We start from the raw sequence: 21,166 nt of genomic DNA, 5'->3' as shown, positions 1-21,166 counted from the left end.
ATGCAGCTTTATTGCATATATGTTTAATGCAGCTGAATTCTTGATTTCTTGTACAATGTAAGGTCACTTTCGGATGCAAAAAAAACACTTTAAAGTGATCACTCACTATAAAACAGTCGTATTAATTAATTATAGTTTGTGACTGATCACACACAAACTTTTTTTATATTTGCATGCAAAATTTAACCCGCCTTTTGTAAGACATTGTATTAACACATATTTATACTTACATATATAATTAGGTATAACCTTCTCGTTCATTTTATGGTAAAAAAAATATCATTATAAGTAATGTCCATTTTCGAAAAAGCTACCTATTTTGACGGTACTTTTGAACTTAAATTACGGTTCCGCGAAAAAAATTCATCAAATTATATTGTGAATAAAATCTGATCTGATATAGGTATACGAAATCTACGCGGTAAGCTGCTTATAATCCAATAAGAATTTGTAACGTTTAAAAGATTCCCTTTAATATCTCATATCAAAAAAGTATTTATACTGATCGCTACTTAGTTGGACTTATAATATAATAAATTGTATCTGGTAGAAAAAGAAATTTAAAGAAAGCGCGTACTTAATCCATTGTCTTTCTTAATTATTTATTATTGTCGGTTCTCACTTTGTAAACTAAGAATTAATTGTTAAAACTCCTTTCGATCGCGTAACCTACATAATTAGTCGCACAGGCCCAAGACCAGTTTCATTGTCTTACCGCAGCCACAAGTTTCCCACGAACGGTAATCCCGATCATCGGCGCGAACCGGACCACAACTCCAGCTTCTACGACCAGCTCCGCTTCTCGTTCAATGAGGAGATCATCTCGTAATAAGTACGGGCTACCCTCTTTCCTCCACACCGTCGAACCTCCTGTCAAAGTTCCCCCAGGTAGCTCCGTTAGGTCTAAAGTCTTGTTTACTAAATACGGGTCTATCTCCGACCTCAATTCCTGACAATCACAGTAACACACACATAACACCAATAATGCTGTCCGCCACTTATATTTAGTATCACTAAACTGGCTGTGTCTCTTTTGAAGCCCCATGTTTCTCCACTTCCAATTCATTGAGCGTGCACTAAATTCATATCACAATACACTTGTGATAGATTACACAAAACACCTTTATTCATCGCACAGGTAACTTTATATTTACTGTTTAAAAGTATCTCACATTCAAAATTTATTCACAGAAAATTTATACTATTTGCCGCATTATAACTCAAAGATTTATAAACAAAGGTAGAGTTACTAGATGAAATGAAAAACAAGCGAAAATACGCGCCACCGCGCGACCGTTGACAAAAGCGGTTTGGCCGGTTCGTACTTCGTAGTTTCCATACCTCCTCCCTACCCTCTACCTCTGCGGCATTCCTCATTCATTTTGTAGTAAAGCCTCTTTTGGCCTCCCTCCGTGACGTATACTACATAGGCCACAGAGTAGGTAAAGTTGTGTAGTTGTCAATTGTCATTAATTAAAGTTCATTCCCTTCTATCATTCCTTACGTGAATGGATACTAAAATTCAGATCCATTCTCGATCATTGAAAGTTGCCATACTGAAAATATTATATTTAATAAAAAGGTAATCTTGTTATAGACTACCGACTAACGCATGTATAATGTTCATAGACAAGCTAAACTCCAGTTAATGCATGATTTGGATTTGTCGATGAGTGCGTTAGCTAGTGGTGTACATACATTTTAGGACTATCGATGATAACAGCTTCCCAATGAAAAAAATGTTTTACTTTCTTATACTATAGTTAGATTATATTATATAACATAAGATGTAAATATTAAGTGTAGATAGTTACAAAAAAAATCAAAACTCATAATTATTTCCTAATTTCTGTATTTAATTCCTATCAATCAGATTGAACGGGTCCATAATGAGATATAATCTGACACCTTTTTTGGCACGTTTGTTCCTTATTTTTTATTACATCATATCTGCGAAATGGCTGGGTGGATTTCGACAGTTAAGTTTATCGTGCGATTTATCTTTAAAATCAAGTATTTAGAAAGGCATTTAAAGTAAATTAAAATTTAAGGCAGACAAGAACAAATAAAACGATTCTGAACAAATATTAACGTTGCCTGGCAGAAAATTTATCCCTATCTTAATTAATAATAAATCCCTTATTTATTATTGACTTTTATACAAAACAAGCTTATTAAAATGATTTCTTATAGTTTCCTTACTCAAATTTTAATTTTATATTCATATTCAAGCCGAATATGAAAGTAAATTTCTATAATATATTTCATTATTGAATATCTATTACCACTTAAAACATCTTGGTCCAAACTGTAGCTCTCCAAACGTAAAATAAAGTCTGAATTTTCTTTCGAAATCAGGAGAGCAGCTTAAGAGATTGTGAATTTCTCATTGCCATTTTATTATTTGCACGTATAATTTTTTTATTTTGATAAAAATTTTGATCAGATCTTTTGAAGAGTATGTTAAATAGCCTTTGGTCTCTTTAGCTTATGAATGATGCTGGGCTAATGAATTGATGGTTACTACACGTTGTAAAGTGTTGGATAAAGGCTTTTTATTGTTAGATAAATATAAATGACCAAAAACGTTTTCTCTCTCCGTTTCGTCGGAGAGAGTAAACTCCTTTATTATTAAAGATGTTTTAATTTTATTTCTTCTAAAAGCAAACAGTTACCTATTTATGAAGCTTTTATTTCAATAAGACAAAGCAAACGCTTGTAAGCGGACATACACTTCTAAAGATCACGATCAAGTTGATACTGAGAAAATTTATGAAAGGGAATGTATTGAAATGCTTTTATAATTAGTGATTTTATAATTATTAAGAACTCAAGTAGCGCTAGTTTACTTGGTGAATTTATAATCGTAGAACTATTTTCAATTTAAGGTTACAAAAGAAATCGGAAACTTTGTCTTACTTTATAATTTTTTTTTTATTTTTTTTGCAAAGGGGTTTTTTGTGTCCATAATTCAATAAATTCTTAACTTAAAAATGTTAATTATGTCATTAACGTTCGTAATAAACGTAACAGTTGCCTATGAATTTTGAAACTGAAGTAATTATTTTAAATTCTATTAACAACACTCAATTGCTGTTGTTACTGACGGGATGATAACTGTAACGCCAGTTTTACTTTCATTGTCTATTTGAAGTAATAAAAACGACGAAAGTCAAATTTGTATTTGCTCTTCGACAACCACCTCCCTTACAGCCTCGCGTAGTATCGGAATACTGGGTCTCAAAATCTCGAGTGATTACCAACTCGGTCATAGAGGGCAAGGCCAAATTGGGCAAGCTGGGCGTCATAAATAGAGCACGGCAATACTTCAAGCCCGCCCACATTCTAACGGTCTACAAAGCGCAGCTCCGGCCACATATGGAGTATTCCTGTTATCTCTGGTCTGGCGCACCCCAGTGTCAATTCTATTTATTTGGCCGCGTGCAACGCAGAGTAGTTCAAATTGTCCGGAACTCAATGCTTTGTGAACTCAAAGCTGGATCACATGGTGTTGCGTAGAGACGTCGCTTTTTTTGTGTCTTCTGGTCACGGGGAATCTTCCGAAGAGCTGTTTCACCTAATTCCTGCCACTGAATTCCACTTTCGCATGACACGCCACAAATTAGGATATAAGTCCCAACCTCTGGATGTGACGTTCCTCCACCATGCGGTATTCAAAGAACTTTCTGCCACGTACAACAAATCTGTGGAATGAGCTTCCTTGTGCAATCAACCTTCAAAAAAATGCGTACACCTTCCTGAAAGGCTGGCAAGGCTCTTGTGATTCCTTTAGTGTTGCAAGAGAATTTGTCCTCCTTTTCCAGTAAATAAAAATAAAATAAGTTTAAAGTGTTTAAGGAAGTTTAAATATAAAAAAATTAAAATTTACGTTTTTACAAGTTTCTCTTATTTTCTCTTTTATTCTTATTTATTGATGAAAGAGTAAAATGTTCCTGGGACTCCGACATTTCATTTAACAAATTATTTTTTCATTTTATATTCTTTATGCAATTCATAAATATGTTCCAAGAGAATGTGGGCGGCGGTGATCACTTAACACCAGATGACCCGTACGCTCGTTTGATCTCCTTTTCCATAAAAAAAATCCATTCTGCACGTATACTCATTTCATCAAAAGTATACCTAGTTATAAATCAAGTTTCTCTTTCTCATTTTCTTATATTATTGTATTTATTGTGTTAAAAAGTTTAGTCTAGCAGGTACGCACTGTGTTAACGTGTGGAAGACACAGATCAAATTTGTCACTCAAATAATTATGTACTCTTGGACTATAAATAAAAATATTACCTAGGTACATCTATTTCATCTTTTAAAAAATAAGTTTTTTAAAAATTAAAATAATGTTATTTGATTTATGTATTTTATTTATTTAGTAATAATTCGTATTCCAGTTTTAGAGCACTATTTTTAAAACTAGCAACATTTATTGAATGAATTGAAACTTTACCTACTCTCCAATCACCAATGAGCATTGAGCAATGCGTTCACTCTTTCCTTTACCATTCGGTCCAAAGGCATCGACGTATTGATCCATCAAAAAATATTATTTTAATAATAAGTAACTTTTATTTTAAGAAAATATAGTTTTAAAAAGACTTCTTTAAGTCTCTTCTTCGCTGCAAAACAAAAATCTTGTAAGTAAATAGTACTTTTAACATAAATTGCGGCTCTTGTGGGATGGCGTGGCATCTTGATGCCGTGACGACATCTTGTTTTGTTTAATCATTGTGTTATTTCTTATATTACAATTTATATTTGTATTTATAGAAAATAAATCAAAATGAGCTCGGGTGGAACACGTGTTTATGTTGGAGGTCTAGTGGAAGGAATTAAAAAAGAAGACTTGGAAAGAGAATTTGATAAATATGGAAAATTGAACTCAGTTTGGGTCGCACTAAACCCCCCAGGCTTCGCTTTCATAGAATTTGAAAACATGCAGGAGGCTGAAGATGCTTGTAGCGCTATGAACGGTTTCGAAATGTTAGGCGCGACATTAAAAGTAGAGCTGTCCAGAAAACGTGACGGGCCTCGTCGGGGCTTCCGCGGCGGTGGCGGCGGCGGCGGAAGAGGCGGTGGATTTAGAGGCCGCTCATTCGGGGGCTCCGGCGGCGGCAGACCTTACAACAACAGCTACGGCGGCGGCGGCGGCGGTGGTGGTGGCCGCTCTTTCAACCGCAATGGCTATGGCTCAGGAAATAGAGACAATGGCAGATCTAGGTCACCGATGGGGCGATTTTAATTTAACTCTTTAGTTTTATCGTTAGGTTTAATGTTAATTGTAATCTGAAGCCTTACAAGCGTTTCACACTGTTCGTCATATAAGGGGGGTTTACTACTGAGAAGAGCTCTGTCGATGTCTTAGGATTTAGAGGTAATATTAATTTTCTTATTATATTAGGATTAAGATTTTCTTCAATATAATATTATGTTGTGTGTAGCTAGTTAAGGTTATATAAAATCATACATTTGCAGTAATGAGTCTCAAACAGGTTTTATCAATTATGACGAAAACCACAGAATATCAATGATATATTTCTTGACTTTTATCAGTTTTATTAACTGAATAAATTTTACTATGATTTTATTTAACTTTTTTACACAAAATTTTTATTTTTCATTCTCATGCAACATAACCTACAAAATATGACCAAGTTTTTAATCTTATGCATATTGGTCAACATTCAACAACATTGATTCTTTAACAATGTAGTAGTAACTATTTAATTTCTATTTAAAATTTGTGAGTTAAAAAGATACTATATGCAATACCAGGTATTATGTATATTATTAGAGATTCAAATCACATTTGGTCAAACTCCCAAGTAAATGATTTTTAATAGAAAACTGTTGATTTCAAGAATTGTAAGCACACATATAGGAGTTATAGATTATAATTGCTTTATCTATAGAAAAGTAAAAAATCAGCAAAATATTAAGTGTTGACTGTAATTGTTGGATTGCTTTGGTAATATTGTGTGTAGGCTTAGTTTTTATATTCATTTTTGTATTCTACTATAAGGAAGGCTTTCGTAAGTTTATGCTATTATTAGGTACAATTCAAAAGTATAATGTGCTAAATTGATAATTTCCGAAGTACTTTGGATTCATAATAAATGTTAAAATGTTTGTTTCAGATATTTTAATCTTTAATAACTTGAAACAATAAAGAGGAACAACCTTCAGTATATCTTTAACATTGTACCTAAGCACTTTAATGCTAAGATTCATTATGTATAATAAATAAAACACAAATTATTCCAATCACAATGTTTTAATTTAATATCATTTTAAGTGTAAATTCAAGAAGGACTACTCAGGCAGGCCATTAGCAGTTCCATTTTATTGAGAAAGTTCCTTCCTTCCATTTTATCAAGTTTAACTTCTTTGAATGCTCCACCTAAATTCTCCCATTTTTTATCTTGTACTAACTCGCTGACAAAGAAGTCTTTCTTTGGAGATTGAGCAATAAATACTTGAATACCAACTGATGGTTCACATCTAATTGCTATCATTCTATCACCTGCAAATAAATTTTTAGTAATAAATGGCAAATATATCTACTTTTTACTAAGATATGTTAAAATAGCATAAAGACATTGTAACATATTTGAACAAAAGTGGTCTAAGCCATATATTTGTTATAAAATCTTACACTTCTTAAAAATCATTATATTATTTATGCAAAATAATTTCCCTGGGTAGATAGGTATACCAAAACATTATGTTTAGTATTTTATAAAAAGATGGCATTGATAAAATGTATGATATCTACAATTGGTTACCATTATGTGAAGCAAGAAGACAGGAGGAAGCATTTCCGAGTGGTTCAACAGGGCCTGAGCCAAGATGTGAACTGCTGGCCAGCAGCTGCCAGCCCATACAGCGACCAACAGCTTGCACTGCTGTCATTTGGTGCTGGTATATCTGAGTGATTAAAATTTGATGCATATTAGTTCGGGATCGTATATATTTAAATATTAATTTTATCTTGGACCATGACAAATTTTCGAATCAGAAAGGTGATTATTATTTAATAAGTAAAAATTTTAATTTATAGAAAAGGATATCCATAGATGATAATAAGCCATTATAACTTTTATAATTATATTTCTCAAATGTAAATTACAACCAAGGAGTACTTTTCATTTTTTGAGCTGTCAACATTTTGCCGAGATGAAGGCCTGTCCTAGATTTTCCACTTTCCTATGAAATAGCACAATATCATGTTTTATTACAGTGTCCCCTGTTCTGTTCATCTCCTTTTCAGAGTTTTAATTGAATTATTTTAATTTTTATACAAAACCATTGTCCAAAAATTAATTAAAAAAAATTATCTTGTCCTCTGGTTGATTTGCCTAAGTTTGCCAACCCTATATAGGTAAGTCTTTGCTTTTCATAAATTCACTTGAGGACCCAGGACCTTTCCACAAATTCATGACTCTTCTATTTAATCTTTCGATACATTTTCAGTAATCATTACTGGAATCAGATAAGTGTATGTGTTCTCCTATGTGTTCAATTGTTCTTTTATAAATTTAGTTTATAAAACGTTGGACTCCCATTTACTTGTCAACCATATTCTTCTCATAGTTTACAAAATATTTCTAAAAACTGAAATTTTGGGTGAGATAGGATTACATTGACAATTGCTTCTTTCAACTGGAATCTACTGCTCCTATCCAGTTTTAAAACTGGAGTTATACTTCCTTGTATTACTGCAGTATTGACAAATGTTTATTACAGTAACAAAAATGGTACAAACATATGGATGTGACCTTCTAGTAAGTGAGGAACATACCTGTGCCATACGGCCACCACAATTTTCCATATCAAAAATTAAGGTTACACAGGTTTATAATTTTAATATATATATATATATATATATATATATATATATATATATCTCTCGTGACAGGCTTCGTCATGATCGCTTTAATGCCACTACTTGTGGCGGCGTCGTGAAGCGGGTCGTTGCCTTCCCTAAAAAATAGTGATGGCTGGTCCATGCGACATGCTCGTGAACGGGCACTGCTTGTGGTGGCTGGATATGATCCTATTACCAGAGACTGCTTCATGTTTTTAAAATTAAAGTTATATTTTTATAATCACAAATAAAATGCTCACATAATACCTTCATTTATGTAAGATGTGTGTATATTGATGCATTTGCTGTACTCAACAACTATAGTTTTTACATAGGTAAAATACATATTTAATTAAATAGGGAAATTAATAGTAGTTGTCCTTTAATTATTTTTTACTTACTCATGTAAGTAAGTCTAATAAGATGATTTTGATTTTATCATAACCAAATACAGGAAGAGAAATGTCAATTTGGGTGCGTACTTTTCTAGAGGCATTACATTTTTATTCACATATATACTAACCTGTATATACTACCTATCCTACAAGTCACTCTTATGAAGTATATATATAAGGTATATCTGTGTATAGTTGAATAGCTCTTTGGTTTCAACATAACTAATTCCAATCTGTTGAGCTTGAGTTTATAAGGTTGTACTTATATATAATTATACATATTATTCAGTTTGTCTCATATACTGTTGCTTTGCAAAAATGGTTAACACCAGTTTTTTTATTATGTTTTCTTTACAAATGGTAAGAGGAATTAGTTTGTCATGTTGTATGTACCTACATAATATAGTTTTCTAACAGATGTTGTTGCAGTCTATATAATATATATCTCTATATGTACAGTTTAATAGAGTCTAGGATTAAAATATATAACTTACAAAGTGGTTCTCTGAACATGCGTACACATAATGGATTGAAAAAAGGTTTAGGGAATCCCGCCTGTTCCATAGATTAGTTATTGTCCAATTTTATGGGATCATGGATAGCTATATTTTATAGAACACTTTTTTTAATGTTCAGTATTAGACTTGAGTCTATAATTATCCATTTTGAATAGCAGGTTGTTATAAGTTCAGTCCACTCCATTGGTATGTATTCTAAAACAAAATGTTTAAGATGTCTGGGTGCTATTGTATTCTTTATTATTGTCAATTGTTTTCTCAATTATTATATTGATTTAGCAATGTACGTGTTATTTAGTCTGCAGTTCAGCAATAAAATACGTTAAATAGGCATAAATACTGGTATTTATTTAGATTTTTTACTTAAGTAACCAAATATAAAAATATCATATGCAGGTTTGTGCTAAACTGCTGGTCCTAAAATGATTTTATGAAAGTATAATGTATTTCTCCCCAGTACTGGAATTATAATTAATCACTAATTTCTGATGTGAGGGCAACCGAGATAACTAATAGGGTATGAATACTAAGGTTTGTTTTCTTATCTCTTAGATAATTTATACGTCTAGATATACTGTGACAGCAGTAAATACATCGAAAAAGAGTGGTTAACAGTTAGCCTATATTTTCAGCAACCGCACATACACTAAAGCAAAGTGACTGACGTATCGCTAGTGTAATAAACCTAGTCTGTCTTCATTCGTTCCCTAATAGCAAGAGACTCTATCTAGACGTATAATTAATTATCTAAAGCATATAGTTTTACTAGTGGTGTGTTGTGATAATGTGAACATTTTGACAGATTCCAAAACTGAAATTTATCTTTTTTTGGAATGGAACTTTATAAGGAAAATAACATTTTCTGTAGGTCACAAAATGTATAAATGTAACAAAATATAATTTATTTGTTTCTCTTCATTCATTTGTTTCATTCAACATGACACTATAAATGTATCTATATTTTTAAGTGGCAAAAAGCACTATTTTATGAAAAAAGGTGACTGTATACGAGCGTACGGGTGATAGATGTAAAGTGACCCCTGCCGCCCACATTCTCTTGCAATACCAGAGACGTCACAGTAGTGTTAGAATGTTGAGCGCCTTTTTGAAGGTCACAGCATGGTTGTACATGGAAGGAAATTCCTTGAATACCGCACAGTGGAGGAATTCGAGACAGTCGATAGTCGGAATAATATCGTAAATTGTGAAGTGTCGTAAATATTAATTAATAATATATTACTATCGAACTATTCTCATTTTCTTTAGTTTTATTATGAGAAACGCCAGAAGGGCCCCCATTTCAGAGTCAACTTAGATATAATTCACGCGATGACGTTATTTAGCGGTATATCAAGAAATCATGCAAACAACGTCAAAATAGCTATGACAGCGTGCCATAGTTCAATATCAGTGACTGACAAATCTTGCTATATGTTATTCCTAAAATCTTAGATTTATACCTCTAGATAGACTTTGACAGCTATGAAAACGTCGAAAGAAATTGAATTTGACAGTTAAAATTTTGAGCAATGCACGCACACTAACACAAAGTGCATACAAATCTCGATTGTAAGACGTAGCTTGTCACGCACACTAAAGTATCTATACGTTTAAATTATCTAGGCTTAAAATATTTTTTTTGTCTTTGATCTTGCTACCTGACAGTATATGAGATCTCTCAGTTCTTGAAGCTCGTAGGAGAGGTGGCGCACTCTGCCGTCGCGACAGATACACTTGAGGGTCTTCTCTCCCACCTGCACCACCAGCGACGTTCGGCACACCGCGTCGTACCTACACACATCATTCAATCACAATCGACGCCCGCCATCTTGATAAAATGGCGCGGACGTCCCGACGGCATAGATGGGCATACAGATAATTAAAAAAAAACAACTTATTTTGAGGAAAACAATCAAATTTGAGATAAAGGATTTGAATAGCAGCAGATACATTAATAATTATCATGTGGACAAATAAACTACATGGTTAAAAATCACAGCTGATACACCAGGAAATTTTCCTCGCAATATGTTTTTATATTATTTTCTCTCCTTATATCCAACTCTTAGATATATATTTTTTTAATTATTAGTATTTTTATTTCTTGTACCTTTCTTTATACAGATTTAACATTCACATAACTTTATTTAGCATTTACTTATTGTAGAAACTTTTGTACGACTTGTCTTTATGTACATGCTGTAACTGCCTATTGTTTGTCAAAAAGGGATTTACAACCTGAATTGTAGTTTAGGTGCTGCAAATTCAATTCTGCCCTGTGCTTCCCCGGGGCATGAAAATAATAGGGAAGTCCCAAGGGTGTCGTAAGAGGCGATTAAGGGCATTTAGCAGTGGGAGGTTTCTTTACTGGGTTAATGAGACTTCACATCTTATGTTTCAAGGTGACGAGCGCAATTGTAGTGACACTCAGAATTTTTGGGTTTTACAAGAATCCTGACTAGCAGTGCATTGTAATGGGCAGGGCGTCTCAATTACCATCAGCTAAAAGTCCTGCTCGTCTCGTCCCTTATTGTCGTAAAAAAACCGCATTTATCACAGGGAGTGTTCCCAAGAGCTGTTTAACCTGATTCCTGCCGCCGAATTCCACCTTCGCACGACACGCCACAAGTTAGGATATCATCCCCACCATCTGGATGTGTGGCGGTCCTCCACAGTGCGGTTTTCAAGGAGCTTTCTTCCACGTACTACAAAGCTATGGAATGACCTTCCTTGTGCGGTGTTTCCGGGACTATACGACATGGGTACCTTCAAAAAAAGCGCGCACACCTTCCTTAAAGGCCGGCAACGCTCTTGTGATTCCTCTGGTGTTGCAAGATAATGTGGGCGGCGGTGATCACTTAACACCAAGTGACCCGTACGCTCGTTTGTCCTCCTATTCCATAAAAAAATATATATATTTTTATCCAATCTTGCATATTTCACTTAATACCACAATTCATTCGAAAACATATGCCTCAGTACTGAGAAGAAAGACCTTTTTTATGAGAGTATGAGTATAGTATAAACTGAAGATCATAGATACCCATGAGCCATAATGTTGATCTTGACACAGGACTGTGTGGGACTGTTGAGCGCGTTCCAGTGGGACACTATCAGGGGATCCTTCACCTGCCACAGAACAAGTATGTGTTACTGATTTATTATCAACTCTCGCCGTTATCTCATAAATGCCAAAAAAGATGTGTTTATTATTAAACAATTATCCAACGAAACTCAAAAATTTTGACAAATTTTAAAAGAAATGGTTATTTAGCAGTTGTTACAATAAAGTATGAAATATATAAATGTTACCTTACAACAAACAATAATTTTAAAATACTTCCTTTGAATAACTACAAGTATTTATAGTATAGTAAGAATAATTTGCGTTTTTATATGAAACTAGCTGACCCAGCAAACGTTGTATTGCCGATATTAAAATCGCGATACAAAAGTAACTGTTGATCGTAGATGGGTGAAAATTTGAAGTTGTATGTATTTTTTAATGATGACTCATAAAAAAAATCGTGTGGACCACCCTTAACATTTAGGGGGATGCAAAATAGATGTTGTCCAATTCTCAGACAACATGCACTCAAAATTTTATGAGAATCGGTCAAGCCGTTTAGGAGGAGACACTTTTTGAAAAACAGTCAAGTAGCCAGTGACAACAGCTGACGAACAGAAGCCGTCTTCTATTCTCTTATTGTTTTTTTTTTAATATATTAAGTGAGTGTATTATGAACGCTTTATTCTTTTTAAATTTTACTAGCTGACTCGACAGACGTTGTTCTGTACATAATAAAGAGTGCCGTTATTTATGAATTGTCAATAATATTTCATAACATCAAGAATTATTTCGTAAAATATGCTCTCTGTTGTTGTAATGAAATTGTTTCACAGCAGAACTGTCAAACCGTGCGTCAATAAATTTTCTCATAGAAAATATGTCCATACAAAATAAATATTGAAAATAAAAATAATTATGGGTCCCAAATCGAAATAAAAACTATCCTATCTCTCAAGTTGGACTCAATTGCACTCCATGAAGTAATCCCCATTAAAATCCGTTCATTAGTTTCGGAGTCCATCGCGGACAAACAACGTGTCACGTAATTTATATATATTACTAGCTGACCCAGCAAACGTTGTATTGCCGATATTAAAATCGCGATACAAAAGTAACTGTTCATCGTGGATGGGTGAAAATTTGAAGTTGTATGTATTTTTTAATGCTGACTCATAATCAAACAAATTTAAAAAAAATGTCAAAAAATTAAAAAAAAAACGATGTTGGCCGATTCTCAGACCTACTCACAAAATTTCATGAGAATCGGTCAAGCCGTTTCGGAGGAGTACGGGAACGAACATTGTGACACGAGAATTTTATATATAAGAAGATAATGATATGTTTCATTTGTTTTATGAGTTCTTACTAATGTAATAATGTATGTACGGAGAGCTTACCTCCTTAGCGATAGTATCGAGGACGTATTCACTGCGCCGTCTCATAAAGAAGTGTTGAGCTTGCTGAATGATCTGTTCTAGCAGCGACTGCTCTTTGCTCATATCTAACAGCTCGTATCTGTCCGCTGCCATCGGACCTTACACAATTACCAAAGTCAACTGATTAATAGTTATTTATGCAACTGTTGTGTAATAAGGGGTATGATCAAATCACTCATGTGATACTATTATCACACTCGCTACATTCTCTCTCACTGCTAACATTAAAACAGCCAGTCCTAGTAGTAACCTAATATCATCCATTACTGATTATATACAAATAAACTAAGTGTTAATGAAAGAATTATTTATTTTAGTAGTAATTTACATTTTGTATAGTGCAATAATTAAAATTCACTTGAATATTATGTTCTTTTGGAAATTAATCGTTCATTTTTTGTAAACAAAACAATAAAAATATCGAAGAAAAATTGCAGGGATTCGAATAACCTACTATGTTTTACGGCGCGCGACGTTCTGGTAGTGTGGAACGCGCGTAAACGAAAATGTTCTTTTTTTGAAATCATACAGATACCACGCATCCGGCAATAAGAATGTGGCTGTCTGTTTAAACTGACTCTCTGAGCATGAAGGGATTGAAAAAAAAAATAGGAGTGTTGTTATGAAATTCAGTACAACATTACAACACTCTTTTGGATGATGTAATGGTTATTAGAACATTGGGTGTTTTAATGTTGGCAATAAGCTAACTGTTCCAGAATCTTTAATAGAGGATTTAAAGCATGGGTGTAGATAAAAAAACATACACTTGCTCAGGGAATATGCGTAGGTATTTATTTTTAATCGATAGTTTAGAGAACTAAGTTAAAATATATAGAAGCGATGACGACTTTAAACTCTTATTTTGGCGCGCTTGGCTTGCGTGTACTGTATCAACAAGAGTTCAAGACAACAATTATTAAGCGTCGAGGATAGATAAAAACTTATATCGTCTTATGTTTAATTCACTCTATAGCGTTAAGCGCATTAAGGCCGGCAACGCTCCTGTGATTCCTCTGGTGTTGCAAGAGATTGTGGGCGGCGGTGATCACTTAACAACAGGTGACCCGTACGCTCGTTTGTCCTCCTATTCCATAAAAAAAAGCGTCTTTTCAAATATTTTAATTTGCAAGGAATTTTTGCTATTTTTTACAAGTAATAGATAACTTCTTGCACAACATAAAATTATCAACAAACTATTAATGTAGGCATGCTTCTAATGTTACTTTTATAAAAAGATGACTTTAATTTTAATCATTAATTGTTCATAATATTACTTTATTGCTATAAGCAATCCATTGAAACAGTAATAGTCTCCGGTTTGTGAATTTTTGATAAATTGTTGATTGCTCTCGATATAACAGGGAAAAAGTTGCTACTCATTTTATATAAAATCCCAAGACATTATTTTTGCAAAGTTTATTAACATTTAATTACAGTATGTACCATATTGTTCGAAGACTTCTTGTTCTTGCCATCAGAATTCTTGAAAAACCCATAAATTCTGAGCGGCACAACAATTGCACTCGTCACCTTGAGACATAAGATGTTAAGTCACAAGCCCAGTAATTTCACTAGCTATGGCGCCCTTCAGACCGAAACACAGTAATGTTTACACATTACTGCTTCACGGAAGAAATAGGCGCCGTTGTGGTACCCATAACCTAGCCGGTATCCTGTGCAAAGGAGCCTCCCACTGGCAAACTTGTGCTTGGCGGATAAGAAGTAGCAGTTGATTCCAAAGAGTGATGGCATTAATGGTAAAAGAAGAGTGATAGATATCAGATTTATGTAAAGGAACATTAAGTATTTGTTTCGCAGCAGAGCGCAACGAGAGCTCATGCTGAGACCCTAGTAGCTCAAATCTGTCTTTAAGGTGTAGAATGTGGGAATTGCGACGTAGACGTAGAGGGAGCCAGTTGAGTTTTTATAACAACATTATTTCAGATCTTCCAGCTCACTGCACGTCTAAATTTATTGGCGAATACTTTTTTGTATGTAATAAAAGTCAAATCAATTACCTGGAAGATGTTAATATATTTCATGCATCTTGACATGACTGACGTGTTATGATCAAAGCTAAAAAGGACTGATATTTTCAGGTGCTTGCTTAAATTGGTGCAAGTAGGTTTGGAGGTAATACCTGCAAGTGAGCGTCGCTTGGAAGGTCCAAGGGGTCCGGTGGCTGGGTGCGGGAAGGGGTGATGTGTGTTGGCGTGATGGACAGCCCGCAGGAGCTGGTGCAGGGAATGTTCCAGGACATGGTCGTGATCTGATTTACTGTTCGATGCGCTTTCGCTCTGAAATATTAGACGGTACATAATAATTACAGATTTCACTATTCGAAATTAAAGTTTTTTTTTAATAAAATTTATTGAATTAGGCGATACTTTGCGGAAATCCAAAATTATACAAATGATTTAAGTTGATTATTTGTCTAGTCTCGTGCCAGATTTTGGCGAGACAACACGCAAAATATTGGCGGAATTAACACTAAAGAAAACTTAAATCATTTGTATTTTTTTTTAATGAAAATTAGGGACAAGACGAGCACGACGTTCAGCTGATGGTAATTAATACGCTCTGCGCATTACAATGCAGTGCCGTTCAGAATTATTGAAAAATCCAAAAATTCTGAGCGGCACTTCAACAGCGCTCGTCACCTTGAGACATAAGACGTCGAGTCTCAGTTGCCCAGTAATTTCACTAGCTACGGCGCCCTTCAGACCGAACCAGTAATGCTTAAACATTACTGCTTCACGGTCGTTGTGGTACCCATAATCTAGCCGGCATCCTTTGCAAAGGAGCCTCCCTCTGGTATGCCATTGATGTAACACAGATGATAAACAGGAAGAGGTATTGGTAAATTTAACAAAGAAAGAAAGAAATAAAACGACATAGATATTTCAATGGTATGCCTACCTTAACATTTTCACCATTGGCGCTATTATTGAGTCTGTTATTGTGACAAAGTCCTATCAGCAATTGTATCCCCGGCAGCACCTAAAAAGTTACAACTGACCTCAAATAACCATTCATAAATACATTACGGACACTAAATCTTACATTATCGTGTAACGGTCCTTAATCTGACGCTTATGTGTAACACTAGAAAATCTGACGCTAAGCTCGAGTAGACATGAGTGCAGCGAGCGGCCGGAACGTCCGTATAAGAGATTCGCTTCAAAAATGCTTTGAACAAAAGTACTTGTATTGCGAACGTGCTTCCGTTGAACGTAATGCATAATAAGTTCATTCGGATTCATAGCTATGTCCACACTATGCCCTTTTTTGTTGACGAAGCGTATACGTCATAGGCATGCCCTTAAGGCGAAGAGTAAGCCGTAAACACGAAAACAAGGTGTTTTTAGACAAGATTTGTGGTGAAAATATAGCATTTTGAGCTATAAGCACTACTTTATCCTGTTACACATACCCTTAAGTCTTACTTGTAGGCTGCTAATGCTTGCTGTTAGTTAAACTTAACACTCCAGCTATTATGAATTACCAGTTTTGTTTGCAGTTGAACAAGTTTTTTCTCGGCATGATGCATTTGTTTAGTATACTGCTCTCATAAAAGTTGTTCTTATAGCTTTTACTTTTTTGTGTTGGTACATTTATTAAGATTAGTAATCAATAATGAGGATTGTAAGCAATTAAACAGTTTGCGCCTGTTAAAATGTTAAATTTTCGACGCAAGAATTTTGAAAATATTGGCTTTGTTACATAGGAGCCGTGAACTCATATCGCTCAAGGTCGCCGCCATTTAGTGTCGCCATAACGCATGCGCGATGACAGTTGCGACTGTGACATCTAATTCAACGACAAGATGGCAGACGAAGAAAAAGGAATAACATTACAGTTTATTGAAGATTACAGAAGGTTTCCACAAATATTTTAACAAGCCATTGATATTTTACTTTTATATTATATTATTATAAATTTTTAATGTGAGTTGTTCACTCGAGACTATTATGATCTCCTGAGTTAGCAAATTTTACTTACCGTAGCCATTATCTGATTGCCGACAACCATGTGTGGTATGGAAGCATCGAGTTGAACAGCTTCAGCAGCGAGCCTTGCGAACAGCTCCTTACAAAACAGAACATTCTGAGCGGCTTCAAGTTTCTGTTGCCAATGCAAGTCAGCCCCGTCTCCTGGCAGCGTTCCCGGACAGTTTAAGGCTGAAGAGCTTATTGTGGCAGTCACAACATCTTCTTGCTCTGTCAATAGTCAAAACGTAACAATGAAAACTTCAAAAACAAAGCAGTGATAGCACGAAAATATCACGATACACGTCCTAACGGTAATGAAAATGCAAATTGTACTGAAACCTCCAGTGGGAGGCTCCTTTGCACAGGATGCCGGCTTATGGGTACCACAACGGCGCCTGTTTCTGCCGTGAAGCAGTTATGTGTAAGCATTATTGTATTTCGGTCTGAAGGGCGCCGTAGCTAGCGAAATTACTGGGCAAATGAGACTTAACATCTTTTCTCAAGGTCACGAGCGCAAGAATGGTGCCACTCAGATTTTTTGGGTTTTTCAAGAATCCTGAGGGGCACTGCATTGAAATGGGTAGAGCGTATAAATTACCATCAGGTGAACGTACTGCCCGTCTCGATTCCTTACTGTCATAAAAAAAGAATAAAAAAAAACACAACAGGACGAGCGTGAGGGGGTGAAAGGGGAACCGGAAAGAGCTTTACGTTCCAGCGCGGTGTAGAGATAATGTGACCGTGTGGTAAGCACATGATCAGGGTAGTTTCTCATAAACCGGCGGCCGCCGAAGAAAGGAGTTCACACTCTAGTTGTATTTATTAGAGACTAGCTGATACCCGCAACTTCGTCTGCGTACACACATGAATAAGCACTTATAAATATCTTTATTTCTTAAAACCTTATCAACTTTACATTAAATGAAGACATCGCCATATTTTATCAATTTACATAAAAATAATTTGATAGATTGTCAACAACTGTAAGTAATCTACCAACTATAATAACCTAAAATTAAGTTTATTTTTTACCTCCTGAGAAAGTTAGAAAGATATAAAAATTCTAATTAGTTGTTCATTTTTAAACTATTATTTTTATTTGATATCTGAACGACGGGGGACACATCAAAGAAAAATCAAAATCGTTGTTTTTATTTAATTCCGAACGCTTTCATATAATTATTCACCTTTTAAACCTTCCCTGGAGTTTCACAAATAATTCAAAACCAAAATTAGCCAAATCGGTCAAGCCGTTCTCGAGTTTTAGCGAGACTAACGAACAGCAATTCATTTTTATATATATAGATAGATAATAATATGCATTCACTGTTACAACCAGACAAAACTACTCAAGGGCAGGCTGGTCATTTGTTCACTGGTTGTATGTGAAAGTTATTTGTGAATAGCAATGAGCATATTGTCATTTTAACTGTTTTTTAGAAAAATATTTGTATATTACAAAAATTTCAAATTCTGGGAGAGGGTCTTTACATTTATGTTGCAACTGGGTGGAAAGTGAGATATTTAGTACGTACAAATGAAGACGTAAAAGTTGTACTAAAGTGGTTTAACAAGCGAAAACTAAATATAAAATCAATTTCTAGCATGTTCTTCATTTCTGTTTTTATTTGGATATTATCCATCCAAGAATATAATATCCCACCTTTAATATTTTTAAAAAGGTTATCAAAAAGACTTTAAAAATAGCTTTCTGTGTTCAGTTTGTAAAATTGATAAATTATACTATTTATTCGCTGTTTGATGGGTTATTATATGAAATACAAGAAATACTGCCACATTTCTTCTTCTCTGTCCTACAATCAGAAGTTGAAAGGGGTGCCTCAAGGAAGTATCTTGGGTCCAATAAATTTATTTCATGTTGACATACCCAGGCATACCACAAACATAACTGCAACCTATGCTAATGGCACAGCTCCTTTATCAGTACATGATTTTTTTTACCACACATAGCAACTGTCATTACAGAAGACCTAATGTGACAGTTACAAACAAACAAGAATAATATAATGCAGCAAATTAATCTAGTTTAAGATTGATTTGACCATACAATAGCATTTAATAATATATCACACTAGAAAATACAAAACAAAATGCAGGAGAAAGTGGAGAATATAAGGAATTCGTTGTCAGAAATGAACTAATATTCACCTTTTTGGCACAACACTGATATAAATGCAACTCCTTGCAATTCTGGTGGCACCGTGACTCTTAATGCAGAAGGTGCAGGCCCTGATGCATTCATACTCATCGCCTGCACTATCTGTTCCTCAGGGGCTTTTGTAACCTGAAAAATATACCCATTATTCAGAGTGCTTTAGATGCTATTTTGAATAACTATGATATTGTTAAAAAGTTAAAAAAATCTGATTAATGTATATTTATCAAATTAGGTTCCCAGATAAATAAAAAACAACAAACCTCAAAAACTCCAGTTTGACTGAACTTTGAGCCAGCTGTTCTGTAGCTCAAATCGCCAACAATAGTATTGGATACTTTCTTTAGCCTCCAATTTTGCCGTAGTCTTAGCAAATCTATGTGAAAGTCAGGCATATTTCGAGTCATTCTCATAGTTTCACTAGCTCTCAGGCGTTCTACTCCATGCAGAAGCACTGCACCAGCTGCTGACAAAGCTTTTTTTCTACCATACACCTGCACCATTGGACGGCTCTCAATTTGATCAGCTTGGATTGGATCTAATACCTATAATACAATACAATGACAATATTTTAAATTTGAAACTATAATGGAGGATTTAATAATAAAGGTTACCAAATTATAATCTTGAATATTGTAAAAACTAAAGTTTTCTTCCATGTATTTATGTGTTTATAAACTTAAGTGTATTCCAAAGTTACTTTTAATCTTAAGAAATTATTTATTATTTAAGTTATTCTAATAAATAAAGAACAATACTTATTTTTCAGCACATACCATGTATCTTTTCTCTTTAGCAATACTCAAGACATCAGCAAGCACACACACTTCAGTAAGTGCATTTCTAAGTTTGTTTCTGACTGAATCCCAAGGCCACAAACTAGATTGATAACCAGGTTCCTTGTCTTCTTCAGACTTAACATCTGATCCGGTATCTACTTCTTTCTTTATATTACAAGTAAAGTCATCATCAGTCTTAGCAAAATCAATCTTCTGAGCCAACCGAGAAAGGTTTTCTGACATAGACAGAGGTCTGAAACAATATTTTTATAACACAATATAACATTAAGATTATATTAATTCAGTCATAATAAGAAATATTAAATTACTTACGCTTGATAAATTTCTTGTCCATCATAAGTTATTTCCTGTATTTGATTTTCAATAGGTGCTTCTATAGATATATTTACTGAATTTGCCATAATGTTATTTCACAGTTTATCTTATTTATTCTCTATTGGTACTTATCTTTTAAATATTTATTTTAAATACCAATTGATCCCATTATAATAAACAATCATGACATTTTTGTGTTTCTGATGAAAATTTAATTTTTGTGCTAACATATAATATTAGCCGTATGTATATTTAATTTTAAAAGACCACGTACGTAATACGCGTGCATTTATGTTATAAATACTTATAAAACTACTGTAATTTGTAATTTATTTACACTTTACACTACCTATACTTGCTACCTACCACTACTACAACAGTAAGTAGGTACCATCAATAATCAAAGAAAATTTAACACTACATTCAGTAAGTATTTAGTATTCTTAATTCTTTGTGTCAGTTGTCACTACCAAAGAGCATCTTTTCTCTGTCACTACTACCTATACTCTATCTACGGTCACCACACTCTACCTGTATTTTTTTTATTTTTATGACTGTAAGACCCGTCAAGTCTAT

The 21,166-nt window shown here is 34.2% G+C and overlaps 3 protein-coding genes across 4 annotated transcripts in view; 1 reads left to right on the top strand and 2 right to left on the bottom strand.

Annotated features, from left to right (window-relative positions):
- Positions 1 to 1,289, bottom strand: part of LOC126971542 (protein bark beetle) — a 65,957-nt gene extending 64,668 nt beyond the window's left edge. For both annotated transcript variants that reach the window (XM_050817827.1, XM_050817828.1), the window contains exon 1: positions 716 to 1,289. In XM_050817827.1, coding sequence (XP_050673784.1) covers positions 716 to 1,066 — 351 coding nt within the window. In that variant the 5' untranslated portion in view covers positions 1,067 to 1,289. The remainder of the gene's footprint in view (positions 1 to 715) is intronic.
- A 3,197-nt stretch (positions 1,290 to 4,486) lies between these two features.
- On the top strand, positions 4,487 to 6,282 carry LOC126971699 (RNA-binding protein Rsf1). Its single transcript, XM_050818096.1, has 3 exons — positions 4,487 to 4,655; positions 4,789 to 5,392; positions 6,156 to 6,282. The coding sequence occupies exon 2, from the start codon at positions 4,802 to 4,804 to the stop codon at positions 5,258 to 5,260; it is 459 nt and encodes a 152-aa protein (XP_050674053.1). The 5' UTR covers positions 4,487 to 4,655; positions 4,789 to 4,801; the 3' UTR covers positions 5,261 to 5,392; positions 6,156 to 6,282.
- On the bottom strand, positions 6,274 to 20,971 carry LOC126971587 (mediator of RNA polymerase II transcription subunit 17). The gene is made up of 12 exons (XM_050817907.1): positions 20,588 to 20,971; positions 20,252 to 20,507; positions 19,739 to 20,020; positions 19,469 to 19,604; positions 17,310 to 17,527; positions 16,227 to 16,307; positions 15,448 to 15,604; positions 13,266 to 13,402; positions 11,842 to 11,927; positions 10,457 to 10,589; positions 6,804 to 6,945; positions 6,274 to 6,541 (listed from the first exon to the last, which is right to left on the bottom strand). The coding sequence occupies exons 1-12, from the start codon at positions 20,674 to 20,676 to the stop codon at positions 6,321 to 6,323; spliced, it is 1,938 nt and encodes a 645-aa protein (XP_050673864.1). The 5' UTR covers positions 20,677 to 20,971; the 3' UTR covers positions 6,274 to 6,320.
- Between the last annotated feature and the right edge of the window lie 195 nt (positions 20,972 to 21,166).

The sequence above is a fragment of the Leptidea sinapis genome, chromosome 24 (genome assembly GCF_905404315.1).
Source record: "Leptidea sinapis chromosome 24, ilLepSina1.1, whole genome shotgun sequence".
In the NCBI taxonomy this organism is placed as follows: domain Eukaryota; kingdom Metazoa; phylum Arthropoda; class Insecta; order Lepidoptera; family Pieridae; genus Leptidea; species Leptidea sinapis.
Note: the sequence above shows the minus strand (reverse complement) of the source record. Positions and strands in the feature narration are given on the sequence as shown.

Excerpts from the sequence above, each read along its gene's own strand:
- LOC126971587 (XM_050817907.1), bottom strand. The coding sequence starts at position 20,676 with ATGGCAAATTCAGTAAATATATCTATAGAAGCACCTATTGAAAATCAA. Across the intron at positions 19,605-19,738 it reads GTCAAACTGGAGTTTTTGAG|GTTACAAAAGCCCCTGAGGA; the intron begins GTTTGTTGTTTT and ends TATATTTTTCAG. Across the intron at positions 15,605-16,226 it reads CCAATGGTGAAAATGTTAAG|AGCGAAAGCGCATCGAACAG; the intron begins GTAGGCATACCA and ends CTAATATTTCAG.
- LOC126971699 (XM_050818096.1), top strand. The coding sequence starts at position 4,802 with ATGAGCTCGGGTGGAACACGTGTTTATGTTGGAGGTCTAGTGGAAGGA.